This window comes from Centruroides vittatus, unplaced genomic scaffold (assembly GCF_030686945.1).
Source record: "Centruroides vittatus isolate TY-2023 unplaced genomic scaffold, ASM3068694v2 contig_1035, whole genome shotgun sequence".
NCBI lineage: Eukaryota > Metazoa > Arthropoda > Arachnida > Scorpiones > Buthidae > Centruroides > Centruroides vittatus.
In genome coordinates this window covers 2637754-2661186 of record NW_027120673.1, presented here as the reverse complement: position 1 = coordinate 2661186, position 23433 = coordinate 2637754, and the positions used below count along the sequence as shown (strand labels likewise).

The 23433-nt window shown below is 36.2% G+C and overlaps 1 protein-coding gene across 1 annotated transcript in view; it reads left to right on the top strand.

The window, feature by feature from the left end:
* Positions 1–23433, top strand: part of LOC136969551 (mutS protein homolog 4-like) — a 101516-nt gene that overhangs the window by 15567 nt on the left and 62516 nt on the right. The window contains exons 3-6 of the mRNA XM_067263765.1: positions 10484–10659; positions 10787–10935; positions 14544–14731; positions 21670–21791. Coding sequence (XP_067119866.1) covers positions 10484–10659; positions 10787–10935; positions 14544–14731; positions 21670–21791 — 635 coding nt within the window. The remainder of the gene's footprint in view (positions 1–10483; positions 10660–10786; positions 10936–14543; positions 14732–21669; positions 21792–23433) is intronic.

Below are 23433 nucleotides of genomic sequence, written 5' to 3'. Positions count from 1 at the left end.
TGTTTTCTTATAGGTGATGTGACTGGCAAGTGACAATGATCCATGGCTGCAGACATTCTGTTGAAGTGGAATTATTATACAGTGATGCCTTGTATAACATACGCCTTGAATAACGGACGCTGTGAACAATGGACATTCTGTTTGGCCATTATGTGACTCGAGCAACAAACTGGCTGCAAACAACAGACTTTCCATTTGGCAGTTACCTGAGGCGAAAAACGGACTTTCTGCGAACAAGTGCGAATGATGTTTCCACTCTTTTGCTGTTGCCAATGACAATCTGCTATTTTTAGATGTTCTTGGCTTCCTAGAATAGCTTCTTGATGTAGGTATTTTGGGAGCCTTTGAAAACAGTTTCTCTTTGGCTGCAGAAGAGTAAGCTGTTTTTTTTTTCCTTCTTCATGAGTAGCCCCGATGGTCAAGTTGATTCGCTGCCAGAAGTACAGAGCTCCCGTTGGGATTCGGCTTGCTCCTGTGGAGTTTTTTACTGCTATTACCTTTGCTTCTCGCCACTGCGCGCGATTAAAAACGAATGAGACGAACAGTAACAAAACTAAGTTTATTTTCTGCTCGCGTAACAGTTACATGACTCGACGATGTGGCTAACAAAAGGCAACTCACTGTCCAAAAGGTCGCACAGGGTGAGTCCGGTCCCGTTCCAGGAAGTAATAACTCTTACCACCTGGGGTTCGTTACGACTGTTAAGATGTGGAGGGTGACGTTCCCCACAGAGTATCCCCCCAGTGAGGGACGAGCGATAGAATTGATGTCGAACGAGTCGCTTAACGTTACATTATGGTGACTAGTCTTTTAGGAAAATGAACATGACGGCCTGATCTCGTGGTAACGGTTTGATCTTTTTTGGAGGTTGTTTCCAGTTTTTTGTTATTCGCTGTTGCAGATGAAGATGGTGTCTGTGATGGTCTTGATTGGACGGGTTTTATGCTAGATTTCTGAAGTGGTTCGTCCTGTAAGATATACGCTGGTTTTACTCTGTCAATTGAGACGGTGGATTTGCGACCTTGGATGTCAATTACTAGTGTTTTGTCGTGTTTTTCTAGCACTTTGTATGGGCCTGAGTAAGGTTGACGAAGAGGAGGTCGGTTTGCGTCGAATCTTAAGAAAATATGTGTACACTCTTTTAGTTCTGGATGAATGAAAATTTTCTCTGTGGAATGAGCGGAAGTTGCTAACGGTTTCAGATTGGCCATGTGGGTTTTTAGTTGACTGACAAAAGATTCGCAAGAAATTCGTGGGGTGTCGGGGCTAATGATGTCAGCTGGTAATTTTAACGGGGTACCATATAACAGTTCGAGCTACTGTTGCGCCTATATCGGCTTTAAGTGCTGAACGAATTCCCAGGAGGACTACCGGAAGGGCGTCGGTCCATTTGGAGGATTCGTGTGCCATTAGCGATGCCTTCAGGTGTCTATGTAATCGTTCTATTAAACCGTTTGATCGGGGATGGTATGCTGCTGAATGGATGCGATTGGTGCCGAGAAGTCTGGTCAGTTCTCGGAAGAGGTTCGATTCGAACTGACGTCCTTGATCAGTGGGGATTGTAGTAGGGCATCCGAATCTTGCGATCCAACCTGAGAAAAAGGCTCGGCATACCGTCTCAGCAGATATGTCGGCAATTGGGATGACCTCTGGCCATCTGGTAAAACGGTCGATCACTGTAAGGCAGTAGTGTTTCCCGTCAGCTGGCGGAAGTGGTCCTATCAGATCCATGTGAAGATGGGAAAATCTTGCTTCCGGAAGTGTAAACTTTCCTATTGGTGTCCAGGCGTGGCGGTGAATTTTCGATTTCTGGCAGGGGATGCAATGTCGTGCCCACTGACGGATATCCTTCCGCATGCCCGGCCAAACATAATGGCTTGATATTAGCTTAGTGGTTGCTGTTGCTCCTGGATGAGAAAGTCCATGTAGATGGTCGAAAATGGTTCGTCGGAGATTATGCGGCACGAAGGGGCGAGGTGTTCCGGATGATGTGTCACAGTATAGGTCGATTTCGTTAGGTGGAAAGGATTTCAGCTCTAATTTGAGCGACATAGGATCCTTTAACAATTGATGAAGTTCCGAATCTGTAGCTTGCGTTGTGGCTAGCTCTCGGAAGTCTAGAGGAGAAGCAGAGGTGATCGAATCTATCTCGATGCGGGAGAGAGCGTCTGCTATCGTGTTAGCTGTGCCCGGAATATGACGTATATTCGTAGAGAATTGGGATATAAAATCGAGATGCCGCATTTGTCGTGGTGAACATTTATCTGGTTTTTGTTTGAAGGCATATATGAGCGGTTTTTGATCCGTGTAGATCGTGAATTCACGGCCTTCTAGCATGTGGCGAAATCGTTTTATTGATGTGTATATTGCCAATAGTTCTCTGTCGTAAGCTGACCAGTTGCGTTGATTTGGTGCCAGTTTCGCTGAGATAAAGGCGATGGGTTCCCATTTCCTGTTGTATTGCATCAGTGCTCCTCCAACCGCTACGTCTGACGCATCTACCCATATGCATAGTTTAGCTCCGGGTAGTGGATGGTGGAGAAGTGTGGCTTTGGACAGTGCTTCCTTAGCTGATACGAAGGATTGTTCTGCCGCTTCTGACCATTGCAGAGATCGTGATTCTGCTTTCCGAGTGAGTGACGTACGTTTCCCGTTCTTTTTTCCTTCTAGTAGCTGCACTAGCGGGGCGAGGGTGTGCGCCGCTCGAGGGATGCATCTCCTGTAGAAATTTATTACGCCTAAGAATCGTCTAAGTTGAGTGAGAGACGAAGGTTTGGGAAATTCTCGGATGGCTCTGACTCTATCAGGGAGTGGTTCCAGACCCTTTCCCGAGACCTTGAATCCGAGAAATTCGATTAATGGTACGCCGAAGGTGCATTTCGACGGATTTATGGTTAACCCATATTCTTGGAGGCGTTGGAATAAGGCGCGAAGATGCGAGATGTGTTCTTCTTGGGAGCGTGACGCTATTAATATGTCATCGACGAAAGCATATGCGAAGGGGAGTCCTCTGGTTACTTCGTCGATGAACCGTTGAAATGTTGCGGATGCGTTGCACAATCCGAATTGCATCCTGGTACTCTCGATAAGACCACACGGTCTCGTTATAGCTGTTTTGTGCACGTGTGGTGGGTAGATGGGTATTTGATGATAAGCCTTGATTAAGTCTATGTGAGAGAAGATTTGTGTTCCGTGCAGTTCCGATGTGAAATCTGCGATGTTTGGAACGCCGTATCTGTCCTTTATGGTTTGTGCGTTTAGAGCACGATAATCTCCCACGGGTCGCCAATCCGAACTGTTTTTCTTGGTGACCATGTGGAGTGGTGATGCGTAATTGCTTTTTGATGTTCGCATATGGCCGAGAGCTATCATCTTATCGAATTCGGCCTTAGCGATTTTAAGCCTATCGGGTGCTAGGCGACGTGGTTTCGCAGTTACGGGCTGACCAACAGTTTCTATATGATGTACAACTTTGTGTTTTACGGGTTGGTTAGGACGTGGAGGTCTGGTGATCTCAGGAAATTCTTCCAATATCTTATGATATATGGAGTCGTTGGTCGTTATCTTGATAGAGTGGATGGAGGTTTCTAATAATTTGCCTGGAGAGTTCACCTTTGTCTGAACGTCTGTGAGACATTTGCGTCTAAGATTCGGTACCAAATGGAAGTGAAACAAGAAATCTGCGCCTATTATTGCCGTTGACACGTTGCCAATAAGGAATTTCCAACGAAAAATTTTCTTTAACCCAAAATCGAGAGTGAGTGTTCGTTGGTCGTAGACATGAATTGCAGTTGTGTTTGCTGCCATCAAGGTCATTTGAGATGCGCGCTTCTTTTGTGACGAGGAGGCTGGAAATATTGATACGTTGGAACCTGTGTCGACGAGAAAGTTTACATTCGTTTTCTTGTCTAGGATGAACAGGTGACGAGATTGCTCCGGCAAAGTGCATGTCGCCTCTACGCTTCGCCGCTCTCGTTTGTTGGAAAACTACACGGCGGAGTACATTTTTGTGCCTTTGCACCAAAACGGTTGTGGTACCAGCAGTAGTTGTTGATACTGCGGTGAGTGGAATTGTTGCGATGTCCTGAACTACTGCGGGAGCGTCGAGAAAAATGGTTGCTGCGATCCCGACGTGCCTGCGTTAGTTTATCGATTCGCTTGTTAAGTTTATCTATTTCGACTAGTATTTTGTTGGTTACGGTATCGGGCTTCTCAGGTTGCGACACTGAAGCTATCGTTGCAGGGGTTACTTCCACCACGCGGTCCGCTACTTCCGCTGCTTTGTCTACGTCGAGTGGGGTAATGGCAGCTAGGATAGATTGGACGGAAGTCGGAAGGTGTCGTATGAATAACTCTAGTATAACTGCGTCCGGGATTTGAAAATTTTCTGCCCGACGCTTTAGAACACGTAGTAGTTCGGAAGGTTTGCGATCTCCTAGCTGTTCTCCGGCCAATAGTTTTCGTAACTCTTGTTGAGACGATTCGCCGGATCGTTTAATAAGTTCCACCTTTATGTGACCGTACGGGTCTGTACGGTCCGGAGAAATAATAATGTCTCTAACCGTTGATGCGACTTCCGGTGGTAAATGGGCCACTACGTAGTTGAACTTTGTGGCACTTTCTGTGATTGGCTTTGGAGATCCTAGAGCAAATGTGCTTTCGCACATGTGGAACCATAAGGCTGGGTCGGAAAAGTTGTATGGAGGGATTTTTACCGCTCCAATCTCGGCCATGATCTGACGATTGAGGTCGTGAACAAGGAAGAACGACGTACCTGATGAAGGTTCCAATGGGTGGATTCGGTAGTTTTCTTAGTTGAATTACGTTATTAGTTCGGGTTCGGGTCACCAATGTGGAGTTTTTTACTGTTATTACCTTTGCTTCTCGCCACTGCGCGCGATTAAAAACGAATGAGACGAACAGTAACAAAACTAAGTTTATTTTCTGCTCGCGTAACAGTTACATGACTCGACGATGTGGCTAACAAAAGGCAACTCACTGTCCAAAAGGTCGCACAGGGTGAGTCCGGTCCCGTTCCAGGAAGTAATAACTCTTACCACCTGGGGTTCGTTACGACTGTTAAGATGTGGAGGGTGACGTTCCCCACACTCCCTTGTTTATTACGTACATCACCTCAGTGCAGGGTGTTGTGCAAATCATGGCTTCTAAAAAAAGCAGAAAGGTGATTTCAATCGAAACAAAGCAAGAAATCATCAGAAGGAGTGAAAGTGGGTAAAACAGTTTGATCTTCTCAAAGAGTTTGGTCTCAGCAAGACCACCATCAACACCATTTTAAGCAAGAAAGACACCATCAAGTCAGCCAAGGTTGCCAAGGGGAGTCTCCAAGATCATGGAAGATCTTGGAGACTCCCCTTGTGGAAGATCTTGGAGACCCCCACATGAAGCGTAGGTCTTCACTCCATGACAAAATGGAAAGGCTGTTGATAGTTTGGATCAATGACAGGCAGGTGAGAGGTGATATCTCTACCCAAGAAATTATCTGTTAAAAAGCCAAACTCATCTATGACAAGTTGAAGAAAAACACTCCTGGAACAAGCAGCAGCAGTGGCAATGAAGAAGAAGAGTTTAAAGCCTCCAGGAGGTGGTTTTTTAGGTTCAAGAAAAGCTGTGGAATCCACAGCGTCATCATGCATGGTGAGGCTGGCAGTAATGACAAGGAAGAAGCAGAGAAGTTCTCTGTTGATTGTCAACAATTTCTCAAGAATGAAGGATACCACCTGCAACAAGTTTTTAATGTTGATGAAACTGGTCTTTTCTGGAAGAAGATGCCCAACAGGACCTTCATTACCAAGGAGGAAAAGACTTTGCCTGACACAAGCCCATGAAGGACAGGCTGACACTCCTGTTTGCAGCCAATGCCAGCGGAGACCTGAAGATCAAAACCCTGCTGGTTTACCATTCTGAAAATCCCAGGGTTTTCAAGAAGAACTGCATTGTCAAGTCCAACCTGCCTGTCCATTGGAAGTCTAACCCAAAAGTCTGGGTGACCCAGGTTGTCTTCAAGAAATGGATCCTGGAAACCTTTGCTCTTGCTGTAAAGAAATACCTGCTGGACAAAGAGCTGCCACTCAAAGCCCTGCTGATACTGGACAATGCCCATGGCCACCCAAAAGACCTAGGCTTTTCCTGACGCGCAATTAACTTATTACCCCTAAATGTCGGCAACTTACAAACAGCAGAAATTTTAAATTAAAGTTTAAAGTGGTTTTGTAAAATTTTGTCATTGTCCCTTGGGAGTACTGAAACTTAGAAGGGCCCCACTAGGGTTAGATAGGGTCACTCAAGAAACTCCCAAATTCTTGATGGTCCAATACATGTCTGGGGAAAATTTTAGTTTTTTTACTCTAATATTAAAAGGACATGTTAAAACAATAAAACTTGTATAACTTGAAGATTTCTTAATGAAAAGTTGTTTATCTAGTATTGTTTTACCATCTTTAACAACAGCTAGCATATAACTGAAATAAGAATTTCCAACTATTTAAACTACTTTACTGTAAGAAAATAACTATTAAAATTATTAATGCTTAATATTTAAAGTACTGTTGCGCAAGCGCCATGGTGTGGAGAGTGGCAAAACGAAAAAAAGGAGAACGATTCGAAAAAGGAAAAAAGAACGGTGGAGAATTTTGTTTTTGTTTCTTTTAATGAGATATTTAAAGTTTAATTTGTTGTTAGTGTATCTAAGAAGTGTAAGTTTCAGTAAACTGTGCTGTCAATTTATATCCCGAGCCCCACAGCTTGTAACAAATTGGTGTCAGGAGTGCGATATGAATCAAGCCAGTTATGCCGAAAGGAGACATTGAAAGGATTTGTACACAAAGCCAACAGCGACAGCAGGCGATGGATCAGCGGCATTTTAGTGAATTTTCTGATCGGACATTAGATGGTCAGCAAACAACTGACTCTGTTGCCAGCACCTCTGGCCCTACTCCAGCACCAGCTATGCTGGACCTATCTGTATTGTTGGTGGCATTACAAGAGCAGACCAGTCAGTTGAAAAACATGCAATAAGAGCAGGCATGTCAAATGAAAGAAGAGCTCCAGAAAGGCGAAGAAGAGCAGGCACATCAACTGAAGGAACTGCACGCCATGATTAGCAACGATTTAAAGGAAATCAAGGAGCAGGTCCAACGGCATGAGGATCGAATTGCCAAAGCTGAAGTGAAGATCATGGACGTTGAGAAAGCTTTGGTCGAGTTCATATTTGAGATTGGGAATGCCACTCCCGTTATAGCTACGCCGGCAATACATGGATTTAAAGTACTGCCTTTTGACGAGACATCTTCATGGTTGGCTTATAAAATTCAGTTTGAAGCCGTGGTGAGGATAAATGGATGGACTAATGCACAGGCCATGACAGCACTCATGTCGGCCCTCCGCGATCAGGCCTTGACTGTACTAGAGGCCCTCGGTAAGGATGTCACTTACGACCAACTGGTGGAAGCATTGGAGTTCAGATAGGGAGACAAGCATCTTGAGCACGTGTATTGGGCCCAGCTTAAGGACTGTGCGTAATGTAGTGCTGAGACTCTACAGTGCTGGGGCACTGGAAGTTGAGAAACTGGTCCGAAAAGCATATCAGTCTTCACTTGCATTGGTTGATGGACTACTTGTACAGTACAAGCGTTCATAGATGGAATACGCAATCTAGAAGTTCGAGCCGCTGTCAGATTGGGTCATCATGAAACTCTGAAGGATGCTTTGGCCCATGCTTTCGAGGTGTAGGCAGTAAGATGCAATGATCAATCCCATCGTGTTAGAGAGGTTGTAACGACAGGTCCCCAGTGTTACTACTGTAGAGCAATGCGCCATCTGCAGATGAATTGCCCAAAGCGAGGGCACCTTGGGAGAGACCGAGAGGAGGATGGACTTCAGAAGGTAGAGGTGGCTGATACCACCACCCAGTTGCAGTGGCAGCAGGGAAACAAGTAAATGCCAGGACTGCGGGGCAGATGCTGGCTGGTTCTGAGCTCCAGGAATCTCGATCTCCCAAGCCCACGATGGGAATAGCCTAATTATCCAAGGCGAAATTAAAGGGAAAACGCATGGTAACGCTGATGCCTTGTCGAGAAAGCCTTGTGCTGATGACTGTATGCACTGTGTCAGACAAGAGGCTAAAGAAATTGTTCCTGTGCAAATGCTGAAAATGGAGATCAGTAACGAGTGGAAGGAAACCTTACAACAGGCTCAGGAAAATGACGCATACCTTAAGCCAATCCTCGAGTGGTTGAAGGCTGATGCTCCTAGGCCCAACTGGAGTGATGTTGCAGCTATGAGTCCAGTTACAAAGAGCTACTGGGCACAATGGGACAGCTTGACCATACAGGATGGGATATTGTGCCATAAGTGGGAAAATACCCGAGGGGACAGCTACCACCTGCAAATGGTTGTTCCCAAGGGAAAAGTTCCAGAGGTCCTAAAACTGTACCACGACAGCTGCTCTGGAGGCCATATGGGAATGAAGAGGACCTTACTGAAGATCCGTGAGAGATTTTATTGGATCCACTGTCATGATGATGTGGAGGAATGGTGTCGAATATGTACGAGTTGCACGGCCATGAAGGGACTTCAAACTCACAGTAGAGGTGCATTAAGGGTGTACAATGTTGGAGCCCCATGGGAATGAATAGCGTTAGATGTTGCGGGACTGTTTCCTGAAAGTGAAAATAGAAACCGGTACTTCATGGTTGTCATGGACTACTTTACTAAGTAGTCAGTGGCCAGAGGTCTTCGCCATTCCCAATGAAGAAGCAGAAACTGTGGCTGATAAATTAGTCCACGAAGTCTTCTGTCAGTTTGGAGTACCCTTAGAGATTCACAGTGATCAAGGCAGGAATTTTGAGTCCCAAATTTTTCGGGAAACATGCCGTGTGTTGGGTACCCACAAAACCAGAACCACCTCATATCATCCACAGTCCGATGGGATGGTGGAACGATTTAATCAGACATTGGAAAGGTACCTGGCAAAAGTCATAGAGACTCAGCAAAGAGACTGGGACAAGCACATTCAACCATTTTTGTTGGCATACCGAAGCGCGGTCCATGAAAGTACATCTGTGACGCCAGCCTTTGCAAACTTTGGAAGAGAATTACGATTGCCTGCAGGTTTAATCACCAGCACCCCACCTGATAGTCCACGTAGCATGACCGACTATGCGGACGATTTACGTCATAAGATGAATGACGTATATGACCACATCTGACAGTCAGGCCAACAAATGTCTGAAAAGATGAAGACCCGATATGACCGGAAGGCAAGCAATCAAGGCTTCGAAGAGGGTTCCCTAGTGTAGTTACATAACCCTGTGTGCAGCAAGGGGAAGTCCCCTAAATTACAGTTGAAGTGAGATGGGCCATATCGTGTTGTGACTAGAATCAACGATGTCACCTACCGAATACAGAAGGGGTCGAGAACCGCACTCAATATTGTTCATGTGGATCGTTTGGTATGGTACTATGGGTGTAATGATGCTTGGAACGAGCATGCCTTAAGAGGAGGGCAGTGTCGCTCCAGCTCCAGAAAAGATGAGCACCATGGTGTGGAGAGTGGCAAAACAAAAAAGAGGAGAATGATTCAAAAAAGGTAAAAAGAATGGTGGAGAATTTTGTTTTTGTTTCTTTTAATGAGATAATTAAAGTTAAATTTGTTGTTAGTGTATCTAAGAAGTGTAAGTTTCGGTAAACTGTGCTGTCAATTTATATCCTGAGCCCCACAGCTTGTAACAGTACTAATTATGACTGATATCAATAAGTGATATAAATTGCATGCTATCAGCCAGATTTTAAGGCTGATAATGTGAAAAGAGTATAAAAATACCAATCTACCTGGTTGCAAAGATAATAGAGGGCTGTCCTTCATTTTAGCAAAGGACTTAGCCCTGAGTTAGAAGCGGAAAGAAGAGGGAGGAGTTAGGGGATTAGATGGAAGAGGAAATAAAGAAAGATAGGAAAGTTGGAAAAAAAGCAACCTTGAGGCTCCCATGGAACTTATGGGCACCTGCGTCTCCGAATCCGAAATACCAAGGGTACAGTAATATTAGTGTATTACAAAATAACAAAATACCAATTTACCCAAACATAACTATTACAACTAAATTCCGATTACAATAAGTGAAGTTTTAATGGTGTATTTTAACTTACAGTATATAATTTGGATCCTGCAAATTTTTATAGCATTAAATAACTGATAACAATATTTATGATTATAACAACATAGTCTACTCTATTTGAAATTTTTTATTGAATCATGATTAAGTTTATTCTCAATTGATGGTTCTGTAAAGTTCACTTTCTCTTTTTTCTACGAACAAGATTACATTCCTTGAGTGTAATACAAAATGCTATTCTCTTTTAATAAAGTAATATAAAAAAATTAATCAAATTAGATTTTAATGTTTAATTAAAAATTAAGTAGCTTCAATTTTTTATATTGAGTTAATCTACAGTTTAAATTTTTTAGCAATTGTAACAGTAGTAGTACTAGTACAATTAAGAGAACTCCGTATTATATAACTCCAAAACTTCATTCAACTTCAAAATATTCTTCAGCTAAAAGTTCTTCACATCGATATAAAACATCAGATTTATCTACATCAAGTATTACTCCTCAGTTATTGAAAGGTTCAGTTATTTCAGGTATTACTTTCATTACATAAATATAAATATTTTAATAACTGAAATAAATTTAACATTTTTGAATTTTAAATTGAAAATTTCAATGAAAATGGTTTTAAACAATTGTATTATATATAATATTTTAAAGCAATTGTTGAAGGACGAGGTATTGGGCGAGGAGAGATTGGAATAGCAAGTCTTGATTTAAAAAATCCTGTAATATATCTTTCGCAATTTGCAGACAGCCAAACATACATGAAAATGATTTCAAAACTCAACATTTTAAATCCAATAGAAGTAAGTTTGTATGTTTGAAATTTATTATACATTTTATCTATATAAAAATGAGGATATTTGTTTTTTTGTTCATTATGCTCTCTTAGGCCATTTGACCAATTGCAACAAAACTTGGTGGTTACATTAACATACAGATATACGTACTTAACACCTTACTCTTGCCGAGAAAAAATATATTTATTTGCAACAAACAAACAAACGTTTTCAGCCTGCTTCACAGGCCATCTTCAGGCTTGGAATACATTTGAAATTAAAATTCCATCCATGGAATACAAAAATTCAAATTCAAAATTAAATAAGGTACAATCAAAATAAAATATTGAATAACTAACATAAAGCAAAAAATAACAAAAAATATATAAAAATGTAACAAATGAATACGTAAGCATTAATAAATGCAAATTTCTAAGACATACAATAAAACCATTATATTGATTGGTTAGAGCCCTTATTAAACTTCTTAACCATAAACTTCCATGCAGAGGGAAGACTTTCTGCGTCCCTCGCATTAAGACAGCCTTCTTGTAATCTACTTCTAAAAATCTGCAACTTTTCCGCTGTCAAGGCTAATGATGGAGACGATAAAGGATTTATGATGGCCGCCTCATTCCATTTGACCGTAGCTCCTGGCGCTTGCGCCATTTGGGACAAAACTGTTGCATTAGACCCCTTTCTGATATTATAACTATGCTCCTTGATTCTAATTCCTAAACTTCTAGTGGTTACTCCGATGTAATCTTTTTTAACGCCCAATTGGATGTTTTCATACGGAATTTTATAAACTCCTGCTTTCTCTTCTGCCTTTATAACATCTTTATCATTCCTGAGGATTTTGTATAAATTAGGGGCCCTTTTTATAAGCATCTTCAAACTTTTTCTGTGTGCTATTTCTTTCATGACTGTATTCATACTTTCATTATATGTAAACTTTACAAATTTATTGGGAGCATTCTTAAAACATCCTTTCTTGATGTTGTGTTCATATTTCTTAATTATTCCTAGAATTGTACTTTTTTGGTAACCTAGGGTCCTGGCTACATTTATTATTCTATTTATTTCTTTCGTCCTGTCTTGCACTCTTTCGCAATACAAAAAGGCTCTTCTTATTAAAGCCCTGAAAGCTGCAATTTTATATTTATACGGATCCTTGGATTGGGAGGGAATATACAATGGGCTGTGGGATGGTTTAATAAAAACACTAGTGGACAAGTGGCCTTTTTTGAATGTGATATCGATGTCGAGAAAATGCAGATTCAAGGAACTTTTCTGCTCCAATCTTAAAGTAAGGCCATCATTGTTATCATTGATCTTATCTAAAAAATCCTTAATTCTGCTGTTACTTCTCCATAATATAAGTAGGTCATCAACGTATCTGCTGAAATACACGATATCATCCTTAAAACCATGAAAAATTCTTCTTTCCAGCCTCCTAACTACCAATTCGCATAGGATCCCTGAGAGTGGACTTCCCATAGGGACCCCTCTTCTCTGTCTGTAGACCTGTCCATTAAACACGAAACAAGACTCCCGGCAGACCAAACTAGTTAAACTCTCTACCTCTTCCGTATAACTAAGCAATTCCGAGTTATTGCTGTATAAGAAATCCAATAGTGCCTCCTCGCACGATTCTATCCTTACTGACGGATACATGCTCTCATAGTCGAAAACCGTTGCAACCTCATCCTCCATTAATGCTATACTTTGCAGATCCTTAACCACCTTCATAGGATCACGGGCAACAAGAGTATCCGTGTCTAGTTGCAAGGATAAGTATTCATGCAATTGCAAGGATAAGTATTCATGCAATAAAGGCAGAAGAGAAAGCAGGAGTTTATAAAATTCCGTATGAAAACATCCAATTGGGCGTTAAAAAAGATTACATCGGAGTAACCACTAGAAGTTTAGGAATTAGAATCAAGGAGCATAGTTATAATATCAGAAAGGGGTCTAATGCAACAGTTTTGTCCCAAATGGCGCAAGCGCCAGGAGCTACGGTCAAATGGAATGAGGCGGCCATCATAAATCCTTTATCGTCTCCATCATTAGCCTTGACAGCGGAAAAGTTGCAGATTTTTAGAAGTAGATTACAAGAAGGCTGTCTTAATGCGAGGGACGCAGAAAGTCTTCCCTCTGCATGGAAGTTTATGGTTAAGAAGTTTAATAAGGGCTCTAACCAATCAATATAGTGGTTTTATTGTATGTCTTAGAAATTTGCATTTATTAATGCTTACGTATTCATTTGTTACATTTTTATATATTTTTTGTTATTTTTTGCTTTATGTTAGTTATTCAATATTTTATTTTGATTGTACCTTATTTAATTTTGAATTTGAATTTTTGTATTCCATGGATGGAATTTTAATTTCAAATGTATTCCAAGCCTGAAGATGGCCTGTGAAGCAGGCTGAAAACGTTTGTTTGTTTGTTGCAAATAAATATATTTTTTCTCGGCAAGAGTAAGGTGTTAAGTACGTATATCTATAATGATTTGCTGAGTGCTTTATAATATTACATTAACATACTTCTAACTTAGATAATGTCATACATAATACCCCAAAATATTGATTGAATTTTTATTTGGCAATTAATTTTTGTCTACATTCAATTTTCTGGCTTTACATGTAGTGCTGTCTATTGGCAAAAATTTAAAAAATAAGAAACTAAATATAATTCATACAAAAAAAAGGATATAATTTTAAATATATATTATATTCACTTAATTACTATGACAGTGATATTGCACAAAGTACATGAGTAGCACACAGCACTCACCTGCCTGGAGTCAAAAAGTGTTATACTGTGAAAACTGTATAAGTATTTATTTTCCACATCTGACAACTCTGTTTTTTTCATTTCTGAATGATACTTTTTTAATTCTAATAAGTGCCCACCAGTGACTGAGTGGATAAAAACCACCAAACACTGGTAATTGGTTGTGGGTTTGTGCATCACCAGTGGGCTGGCCACATGGAATTTTTCAGGTTTTCTTTATGTTAGTAACACCTATAGAGGGGCCAGTTTTCCATAAACGACCTCCCAGAATGCGTCCATCCCTTCTTGGCAGATCACCCAAGTGCTGTGCTGTTGTACATGAATAAAACCAATCTTTGTAACTTTGTTCTAAATGTACAAGTTAATATACTTATATCACAGTTTGGACAGAATTTTCATTTCAAATTTCAAAGTATCCATATTTTGAACTAATTGAATTCCTTAATTAACATCCTTAATAAACCTCTATATCTCTGGCTACGACAAATAATATATTTACAAATTAATGGAATTTCATACTATCCAAGCTTGAATTAATGATGATTTTCTACATATACAAACTATATTATCTTCTAAGAAAATAAATCATTGTGTAAGATGGCCTCATTTTTGGATTTTACAATAAGTACCATGATATAGATAATTCAATGTAATTAAAAAATTGTTGCAAAGTAAAGAATTTAATGTAATTTCATATTTTAAAATATCTATTATTATTAATATTAAATGGAGAAATGATAAAAATATTCCATTTATTGTTTTATATATTATTATGTATATAAATAATATAATTATGTTCTAATATATTATGTTATATATTCTTTACATTTTTGTAGATAATTGTACCGGATACATCGTATGAGAAAACAATGTCAGTTTTAATTCAGAAAATTACTGAACAATTATCTAAAATAAATATTACTACTGTACAGAGAAAATACTTTAATGAATCCAGAGGATTACAAGTTATCCAGTTATTATGTGCTCCTGAATATAATTCAGTGGAATTACAAATTGCCAACAAGTAATTGATTTAAAAACTTTTCATATATTATTTATTGTGACATCAGAATGCTGGGCTGCAATTTTTAATCATATTTTTAATTTATTTAATTTAAAATATATGCTCTGTACACCTCAAATTAGTAGTGGCTTGCCCTGTACATCTTACTTTTCCTTTAACAATAGAGTCATGCTGGTCATATATCTAACACCTTTCAGGGAAAAATTTTTGAATTGAAATAACTTTGCTTTGGAAGTTTATATATCGTTAATCTGGGCCTCCTTCCCCTTAAGTTTCCATATCTGGTCTTGTCTTTCATCTATCTAACTTGTTCTTGAGATTAAGGAAAGACGGACAGATGGACAGCAGTGGGAATTTATAGGTCTATAATTTTTTCAAATTGCAGCCCAATTAAACATACAGTAATTTTTGAAGAGGCAAATGTTTTCTTCTGTATAGACATAGCTAATTAATACAGCAGGCTAGATGTAAGAAAAGAAACTCAGAAATGGTTAAAACAGTCAATGCATTTATTCAGATTAAGCACTTTTTGGGATTCTCAATCTCATCTTCAGATCAACAACATTCAGTATTCTTACAATTTAAATAGAACAACTGTTTGTACATAACTTTTTGAATTAATCCAAGCAACATTACAAATTTGAATATTTTTTAAACATATTTAAATTATATATTTAAATATGTAACAAACAAATATATTTAAATTATAAACATGAAAATAATATATTATTATCTGTATATGAAGTAAGAAACAAAAATAAAACAAAATACAAATAAAACTAAAATAAAAATTAGATAATGTAACATAATATAAAACTAACATAAAAATACAAATAAAATAACAGTAAATAAAAATGTATTGGAGAAAAACATCATTTTTAAAGAGACATAGCATATGTGAACTGTTATTTTCCATGTGTTTGATCTAAGCATTTGGTCACATTTCATTATATACTGTAGTATTAATTTGCTTATTAAATTTAAATTTTTTTCACATAATTTACTTCTTTGTATAGCTATACACAATCACTCAACTGGGCTATTGTGACATCTGTATGGCAGAATAGCTATCAAAGTATTTTAGAATATCATCTTCAGGAACGACATAAATGAACTAAAATACATGAATCAGAACATATTTAAAAGTTTTAAGATTGTCTTACCCAGACTCTGCCAGTTGGCTTCATTTTTATCTTATTTGTTTGATATTTCAAGCAGTTCTATTTTTTTCAGTTCTGAAGATGATCTCAATAGATAAACCCACATTCCAAATGATTATAGATTCAAACCCTGCTGAATTTTTGAATCTTGAACTTTTTGATCCTGACAATTCTTCAATCTTGTTCTAAAAAATTTCTGCTCTAATGATTTTTTCACTGTTGACTGCTCCACTCATAACTACTGGGAGGGAGAAGAGACATTTGCCTCCAGGCCCTTAAATCTGGTGCTCCCACTTGATAGGATTTTCTTTCCTATTAATATAGTATTATAAAATTTTATGGAGGATTTTAATTTATTGCCTTTACATGTAAGCATAGTGTTAAGACTCACCCAACAATTCACCCAAGTCATGTGTTGCAGAAATGCAACACACACTATACATTGAAATCTGAGCTGTGTTACTTTAAAGCAACATGCTAGCCATATAAATGTAATGGAAATAGTTAAAGCATGGCCTGTGGGAATAGAAATTGCACTTGGCCCAGTAAATTTTTTTTATGATAGAATAAGAATTTAATTTTTCCTGTATAAAATATGGAAAATGAGCAAAATTTGCTTTTTCTAATGTTTTTCTTGCACAGTGAACATGATTAAGTACAATATCGTAAAAATATAAATCCCAAAAACAAATATTCAAGAAACAATCTTCATTTTCTCTTAGTGAACATAAATGGTAAACAGTAGATATATTATTTCAGTGATTATTCTATTTTTCTTGGATTTGTATCAGTCCATTTTTGCAACCTTTAATGTGGTAGAAGTTTTGTTGAAATCAAAAGCTGATAAGCATACAAGATGGCATAACATAATCAGAAAAAAGTCATTCAGACCATGTGTAGCAATTTTGCAACATGCCTAAAAATTAAGAAAAAAATGTTTTTTAACATTACAGATAAAAATTATATTAAATGGCCATCATATTTGTGTTGTTTTATTCAAAAAAAAAAGGACCATGGCCCAGTGTGATATTTTATTCCCTGCTATTATGGTGCTTATTGTGTTAAACTAAGTGTTGACAACCTATAGCACATGGGAAAATTTTCAATGGCACTCTGATTGAATAGAAATGTAGTAAAAGTTATATTTTAATTATTAATTACATATTTAAATGGAAACCATAGTTTAGTGTAGGCTGTAATAAATTTAAAAACAATCTCTTATTTGTATATTTATATTACAGTGCATGTGTTTAAGCTTCATGTTGCCATCTGCATGTTGTGCATGCACCTCACATGAAAGAAAATTCAATTAACAACTTAACTTCAAAATTATATATTTTCAAAGTCTATTATAATTGGACAAATTTTGATACTGTAATATATATATAACAAAATTGGTAGAATCCTGTCTGCACACAGAATAACTTTACAACTTAAGTTTGGTACAATACTTTGAAATGTTGCCAAATCCTACACTGTAGGATTTAGGTAATAGCACTATGCTTAGCTGCATCTCTACATAAGTAACATTGTGATAATTTACTAGGATGAAATATTCTATATATAGTAAATGTTAAAGAAGAATTCTTCAAAGCAATTTTTTTTTAAAATTAAGTCTTATTATTTTTTTTTAATTTTTTAATATGAACTATTTAGTTATAAATAAAAATGGGATAATCCGGAACATTTTATTCAAACCTGGGACATTTCTCCAAGCCAAGACAAAGAAGGCTGTTTCAGTTAATCCGGGACATCTGATTGCTTCAGATATGACACATGATCCCCATCTTCCTCTATCTCCTTGTCCCTCAACCTTTAGCCACAAAACTTTAATAGCATCAATCCCTCTAATATCCAAACCTCCCTGCAAAATTTCAGAAATTTAAAAAAAATGCACAGAAATTATTAAACTTAAAAGTGGGAGAATAAAATTATGCCATCAGTGTAGGCATGCATGCACACACACGTTCATACAGAAAAACCCCAATTTTTTTGCATTTCTCAATGTTTCAAGATCCTGAGTCCAAAAATGTAAAAATATTGGAGATAATTTTTTGACTGATTGCCATACTTTCCCTCTGTTATATATAACAGTCATAAAAGTAAAATATATAAAAAATGTTGCACTCTTCTAAGTATGAAGTTACCAAAGCAACAGAACTTATTAAAATCACTCATACTTGTTGACATGGCAAAGCTTCAATGACTCTTATGTGGTTACTAAAATTATCACACATCAAGTCCCTCACCTCTCTTTAAGTTGAAGAGAATACCAAGGGAGAAAGACATTTCAATTTTCTGAACCAAGTTGAAAGAATAGAGGATTTTGCCTAATACTTCCAAAGTCAAGGTGTTTAATTTTAAACTGGATATTATAATCACCAGTCTAAATAAAATTGTTAAACTTTTGCAGCTAAACTTCTTGAAAATTTAACTGAGAAGAAAGATGACATAGGTTACTACATTTTGCTGCATCAAAACTTTTTAACACTTACCATGATTATCTGGCTCCTGAGATAGATGAACAACTTTGGAAGTTCATAGTGAGTTTAAAGATAAATTGTGAGACTTAAAAGACATCAATAGCCTTGCTAAATTTTTGATTGATGAAAATTATTTGCCAGCAAGTTACTGATATATGAACAGCCTGCAAACAATTTTTGACAATTCCAGCCACAATTTCCAGTTGTGAGCACCCTTTCTCTAAGTCAAATGTTATTAAAATTTATTTGAAAAACTGAATGAAAAAAGACTTCCAACTTTACTGTGATATCCATTGATAGCTCATCAATGGCTAGTTGAGTGGTTTTATCTACTCAAATACCTGTGTTGATTTGGTAAAACCACTAAACACTGGTAGTTGGTTATAGGTTTGTGCCTCACCAATGGGCTTGCCACATGGAATTTTCTGATTCCTTCACAATTCTAACACCAAAGTAGAAATCAGTTTCCAGTAAAAAGTTCTCCTCGGAGGCATCCCCTTGGCAGATCACTCATGTGTTTCATTGCTGTATTCCATCAAACCAAATCAAACCTGATTTTCATTGAGTAAGATTGTACAAAGAAACTAGGTACATCAGATAGCATCTTAGAATTTTTCAACAAGAAAGCTTGAAGATACGTATAGCTTGTCAGCAAAAGAAAGTGTTGAAAATGTTCCAGTTACTCTAGTCTTCAGTAAAATATAAAAAAAATTAAACAGACTATAATATTTAAAATTAAATAAAATTTATAGAAAATAAGAAAACATTGAAAAATTGTAAAACTTTAAAGTAAAAACAAGCATTGTGATTTCCACCTAGTCAAACTAAATATAGCTACACATAAACTGTCACGTTTCACAATGACTAATCAACATAATCATAGAGATAAATTGCAACACTTGTTCTAGAAAAAGCTTTCCAACAATCTAATTCTGTCAAACGTTTTTAAAATTTTATTTAACTCTTTGATTTGAATTTTTTCTCTAACTAAAACTTGAGACACTCCAGGTATACCTCAGGTTATGTCGTTTTGAGTTAAGTCCTTCTTGATTATATGTTGTTTGTGGGAAGAAAAAAAAGATATATATCAAAAATATATAAAAATATATATATTTATTTATATATTTTATATGAATAAATATATGAATAAAATATATAAAATTATGAAATATATTTATATATAAATGAATAAATGATATATATATTTTATTCATATATTTTTATATATAAAAATATATACCATATTTTACGGACTATAAGACGCTATGGACTATAAGACGCACCTTAACTCTTAAGCAATTTAAAAAAAAAAAATCTATAAGACCTACGGACCATAAGACGCACCTGAATTTTGGAGGCAATTTTTCGAAGAAAAAAGTGCGTCTTATAGTCCGTAAAATACGGTATATATATATATAAAATTCAAATATATATATAATATAAATTCAAATATATATATATATATATTTGAATATACATACATATATATAAAAAAATAAAAATCAAGTTTAAATCATTTTATTCAACTTTATATCTGTCTACCACAAATATTGAAGTCATAATATCACTAGAAAAGCATTACAAGCACATAAAATAATGTTACTATACAATAAATAAGAATAAAAATATATAAAATCATATTAAAATACGTACATTTACAGTAAATGTTAACACTGTACATCATAAATCCTAGAGAACGAAATACGAAAACGTCTATGACTCTGTGTTATCGTCTTATTTAGTGGTCTTTATTGGTAAATTTAATGTAAATTAGTATATTTTCTACCATTGCAAAATAATTTTAAAAACTGTATTATTTCTTATTTAACCTTGCAAAATCATTTTATTTTATAATGTCTTAGAGCAAACCACATTCACAAATAGAGAGTCTGTGATGTACTGTAAACATCGCCAAATTGTAAACATGTACATTTACAAGTATTGTAAATTTATGTATTTGTAAATTTAGATAAATTTTAGTTTTTAATATAGTACAGAAAAAAAGTAATTTGTTTGTAAGCTTAAAATAGATTCTTATTAACTATATATTATTAAAAATGCATTAATAGATAAAATACAGAACTGGGAATAGTTATTTGTGGTTTAGCCTAGTGACAAGTAAATTCAGAGACAAGTAAATTTGACTTAAGTTGCCTCTCCTGGAATCAATTACTGACATAAGGTGAGGTATACCTGTATATTACTTTTCATGAATACAGATCATTAAACCATGTAATGCTTTTCAAATTTAAATCATTAGATTTTGCTGAATCCTAACAGTAATTTATTATCCCTAATACAAGATTACATTATATTCATTTTTTTAATATATGGTACAGTACATTTATAATACTCATTTTTGCTTTGTAGAAAGTATTTTAACAGTTTGTTATTTCAGAAAAAGAACATTATATTATATAATTGTTTCCTGAAATAATATAATCTTTTTTTTTTTAATATGATACAATAACAATCAACAATATGAAACAATCAATGAAATTCATCAAAAAATAACAGAACATAACAGTTAAATAAAAAAACAAATAATAATCTCAGAAAATGAGTCAATACAAATTGTAACTTAAAAATGTATTAAATAGCACAAAAAAATTTAAAATTAATATGAGAAAAATTTTCTTAACAGATTTTTTTTACAACTTATATAAATTTCAAGATTGTCTATCATAAAAGAGGAGAGAGGTGTGAAATTTATAATCACTTTGTCACCAACAAGTGTATAAACAGTACAAACAAGGACTTTTTCCCTTTGTCTGACTATTTTCTTAGTTTTTTACATCAACTACATTTTTACAATTTTTACATGGTAGTTCACCTCCACTGCTTGTTTGCTCTATTAGTATTTATCCCATCTTCCTTCCAATACTGGCATTCCATTGTCAACTGTTCACACCTGAAGTTAGCCCATTAATTAGGTAGAAAACATTAGCATTATTAAAACTTAATGGTCATCCATGCTTAAGGGTACACTGAATAGTTCAGCTAAATAACCACAGTTGTTTTTAGTTCTTCCTTATAATATAGTCATTGACAAAAACTTTTTCTCAAAATATAATTAGTGAAATACTGATTTCTTAATAACATTTAGCATAACCTTGTCGTTTTTATATTAAAAATACTCAATTAATAAACATTTTCCACCATTTTTTATTATAAATATACTGTTGATATTGAAATTGTATATTTTGACTGAAACCTTATAATTTAACTTGAAAATTTTAGTTAAAAATAGAAAAAAGAAAAAATAGATCTGATTTTAAATATTTTTTTATTTCAGATATTATTGTTTAGCAGCAGTTGCAGCTCTCATAAGATATCTTGAATTTGTTCAAAATATAATTTACACTCCACATTCATTAAAAGTTTTATTTAAAGGAAGTGAAAAAACAATGTTAATAGGTGAGTTATATAATAAGTAAAAATAAATTAAAGAAGAGAAAAAAAACATTCATTTATTTTAGTGGAATTTTTAGTTTTCATAATAACTTTCATTGTTAATTAATTAGACTCTATTTTTCTCAGAAATGTAAAAAATTATTCTAAAGGAATACATTTTTCATATTAAAATATTGATTGTGCTTCAGAAGAAAATTTATTTTAAACTAGAGTGTGATTCATAAAATTTATAGAGAGAGACAATCACTGTTTATGTACAATAGAGTTATAATACTATCACATTTTACTATTAGGGGATGAATGACAGAAAAATCATGATGGTAGTACTACTGAAATAGGAAAAGAATTTCAACTAATCTGTATATATTGTAAAATTCTTTTTAATCACTTTAAAACATGCATAAAATGTCAAAAGGATACAACTAAGCAATTTCCCATTGGATTCCTATTTCAAGAAAATGTTTTCTTGATGTGTTTATCCTGTGAGCCATTACCCAATGCCTTTGTTGTTTAAACACCCCTACAATAGGTTTGAAAGTAGGGTTACTCACCACTCTCACACTTCTGTCAGGATGATGTGAGGATGGAGCCATAAGAAGATAGTGGTAGCAGACAGAAATGTACTGTACATGAATGTATAGAAATAATTGCATTTATTTTAAAGGAAAAACTTACAATTATTCATAGTGACACTTGAAATGGATGGAAGTCAATGATTCAGGTGTTCTGATGGTGGATCATTCAGTAGATGAAGACTGGGAAGCAGAGATGGTGAATTCCCAAATGTTGGATGAGTGCAAAAGGTGCTATTGATCTCCTGATGATGGAAAATCAAGGATGGGAAGTTTGTTCTGGGAAGCATTGGATTATAGCCAGAGGAGATGGAGAGTCTCTTAGGGTTGGATTGGCATCATGGCAGTGGTACACGGTGGCAGCCAACACACAGACTCAATGATGGATCAATGGCTCAAACATCAACTTCAGTGATGTCGATGACTCACTTTGTCATTACCCTATGGCAACTTCTTTGACACTTGCAATGACTCACGCTTTGCGATACTCAGTGATGATTCACATCTGTTCTTAAGGGTTGGTCCCCTTTATACAGTTTGGATCCCAAAATTTGTGATTTGGATTGGTCAAAGTCCAACTCTTCCTGTTGCACTCATTGCTTCCCACTTGTTGCTAGGGCCAAGTTTGGGTTGGAGGGGATAGACGTCTCCCTCATTCTCATGTTGGGACTGTCATTTTGTCTGGTATTCACTTACAAATTTCTGGGGTAATAGACCATAATTAGTGAACTCCCTTGGGTGAAAACCTGTAATCAGGGAAGGGAGGTGTTTTATCATTTGAAAGTCAAGACATCTGAACTGATCACCTAATCTAAATATATAAAATTACATGTCCTGACTGACTGACTGACTGATTGATTCATCATCGCCCAGAGCAGTCCGCTGAACCTAGAGGTGAAATTTGGTACACAGAGTACATCATGAAAATGCACACTAAGAAGGGATTTTTGGAAATTTTCCTCCAGGAGGGAGGGGGAGAGGATTAAGGCTTAACCTGCAGAACAGCTTCTACTGTACTGCGATTTTAGATGTGATGTTTTGTTTTTGATAGTAATAACTTAATTTCCAAACGT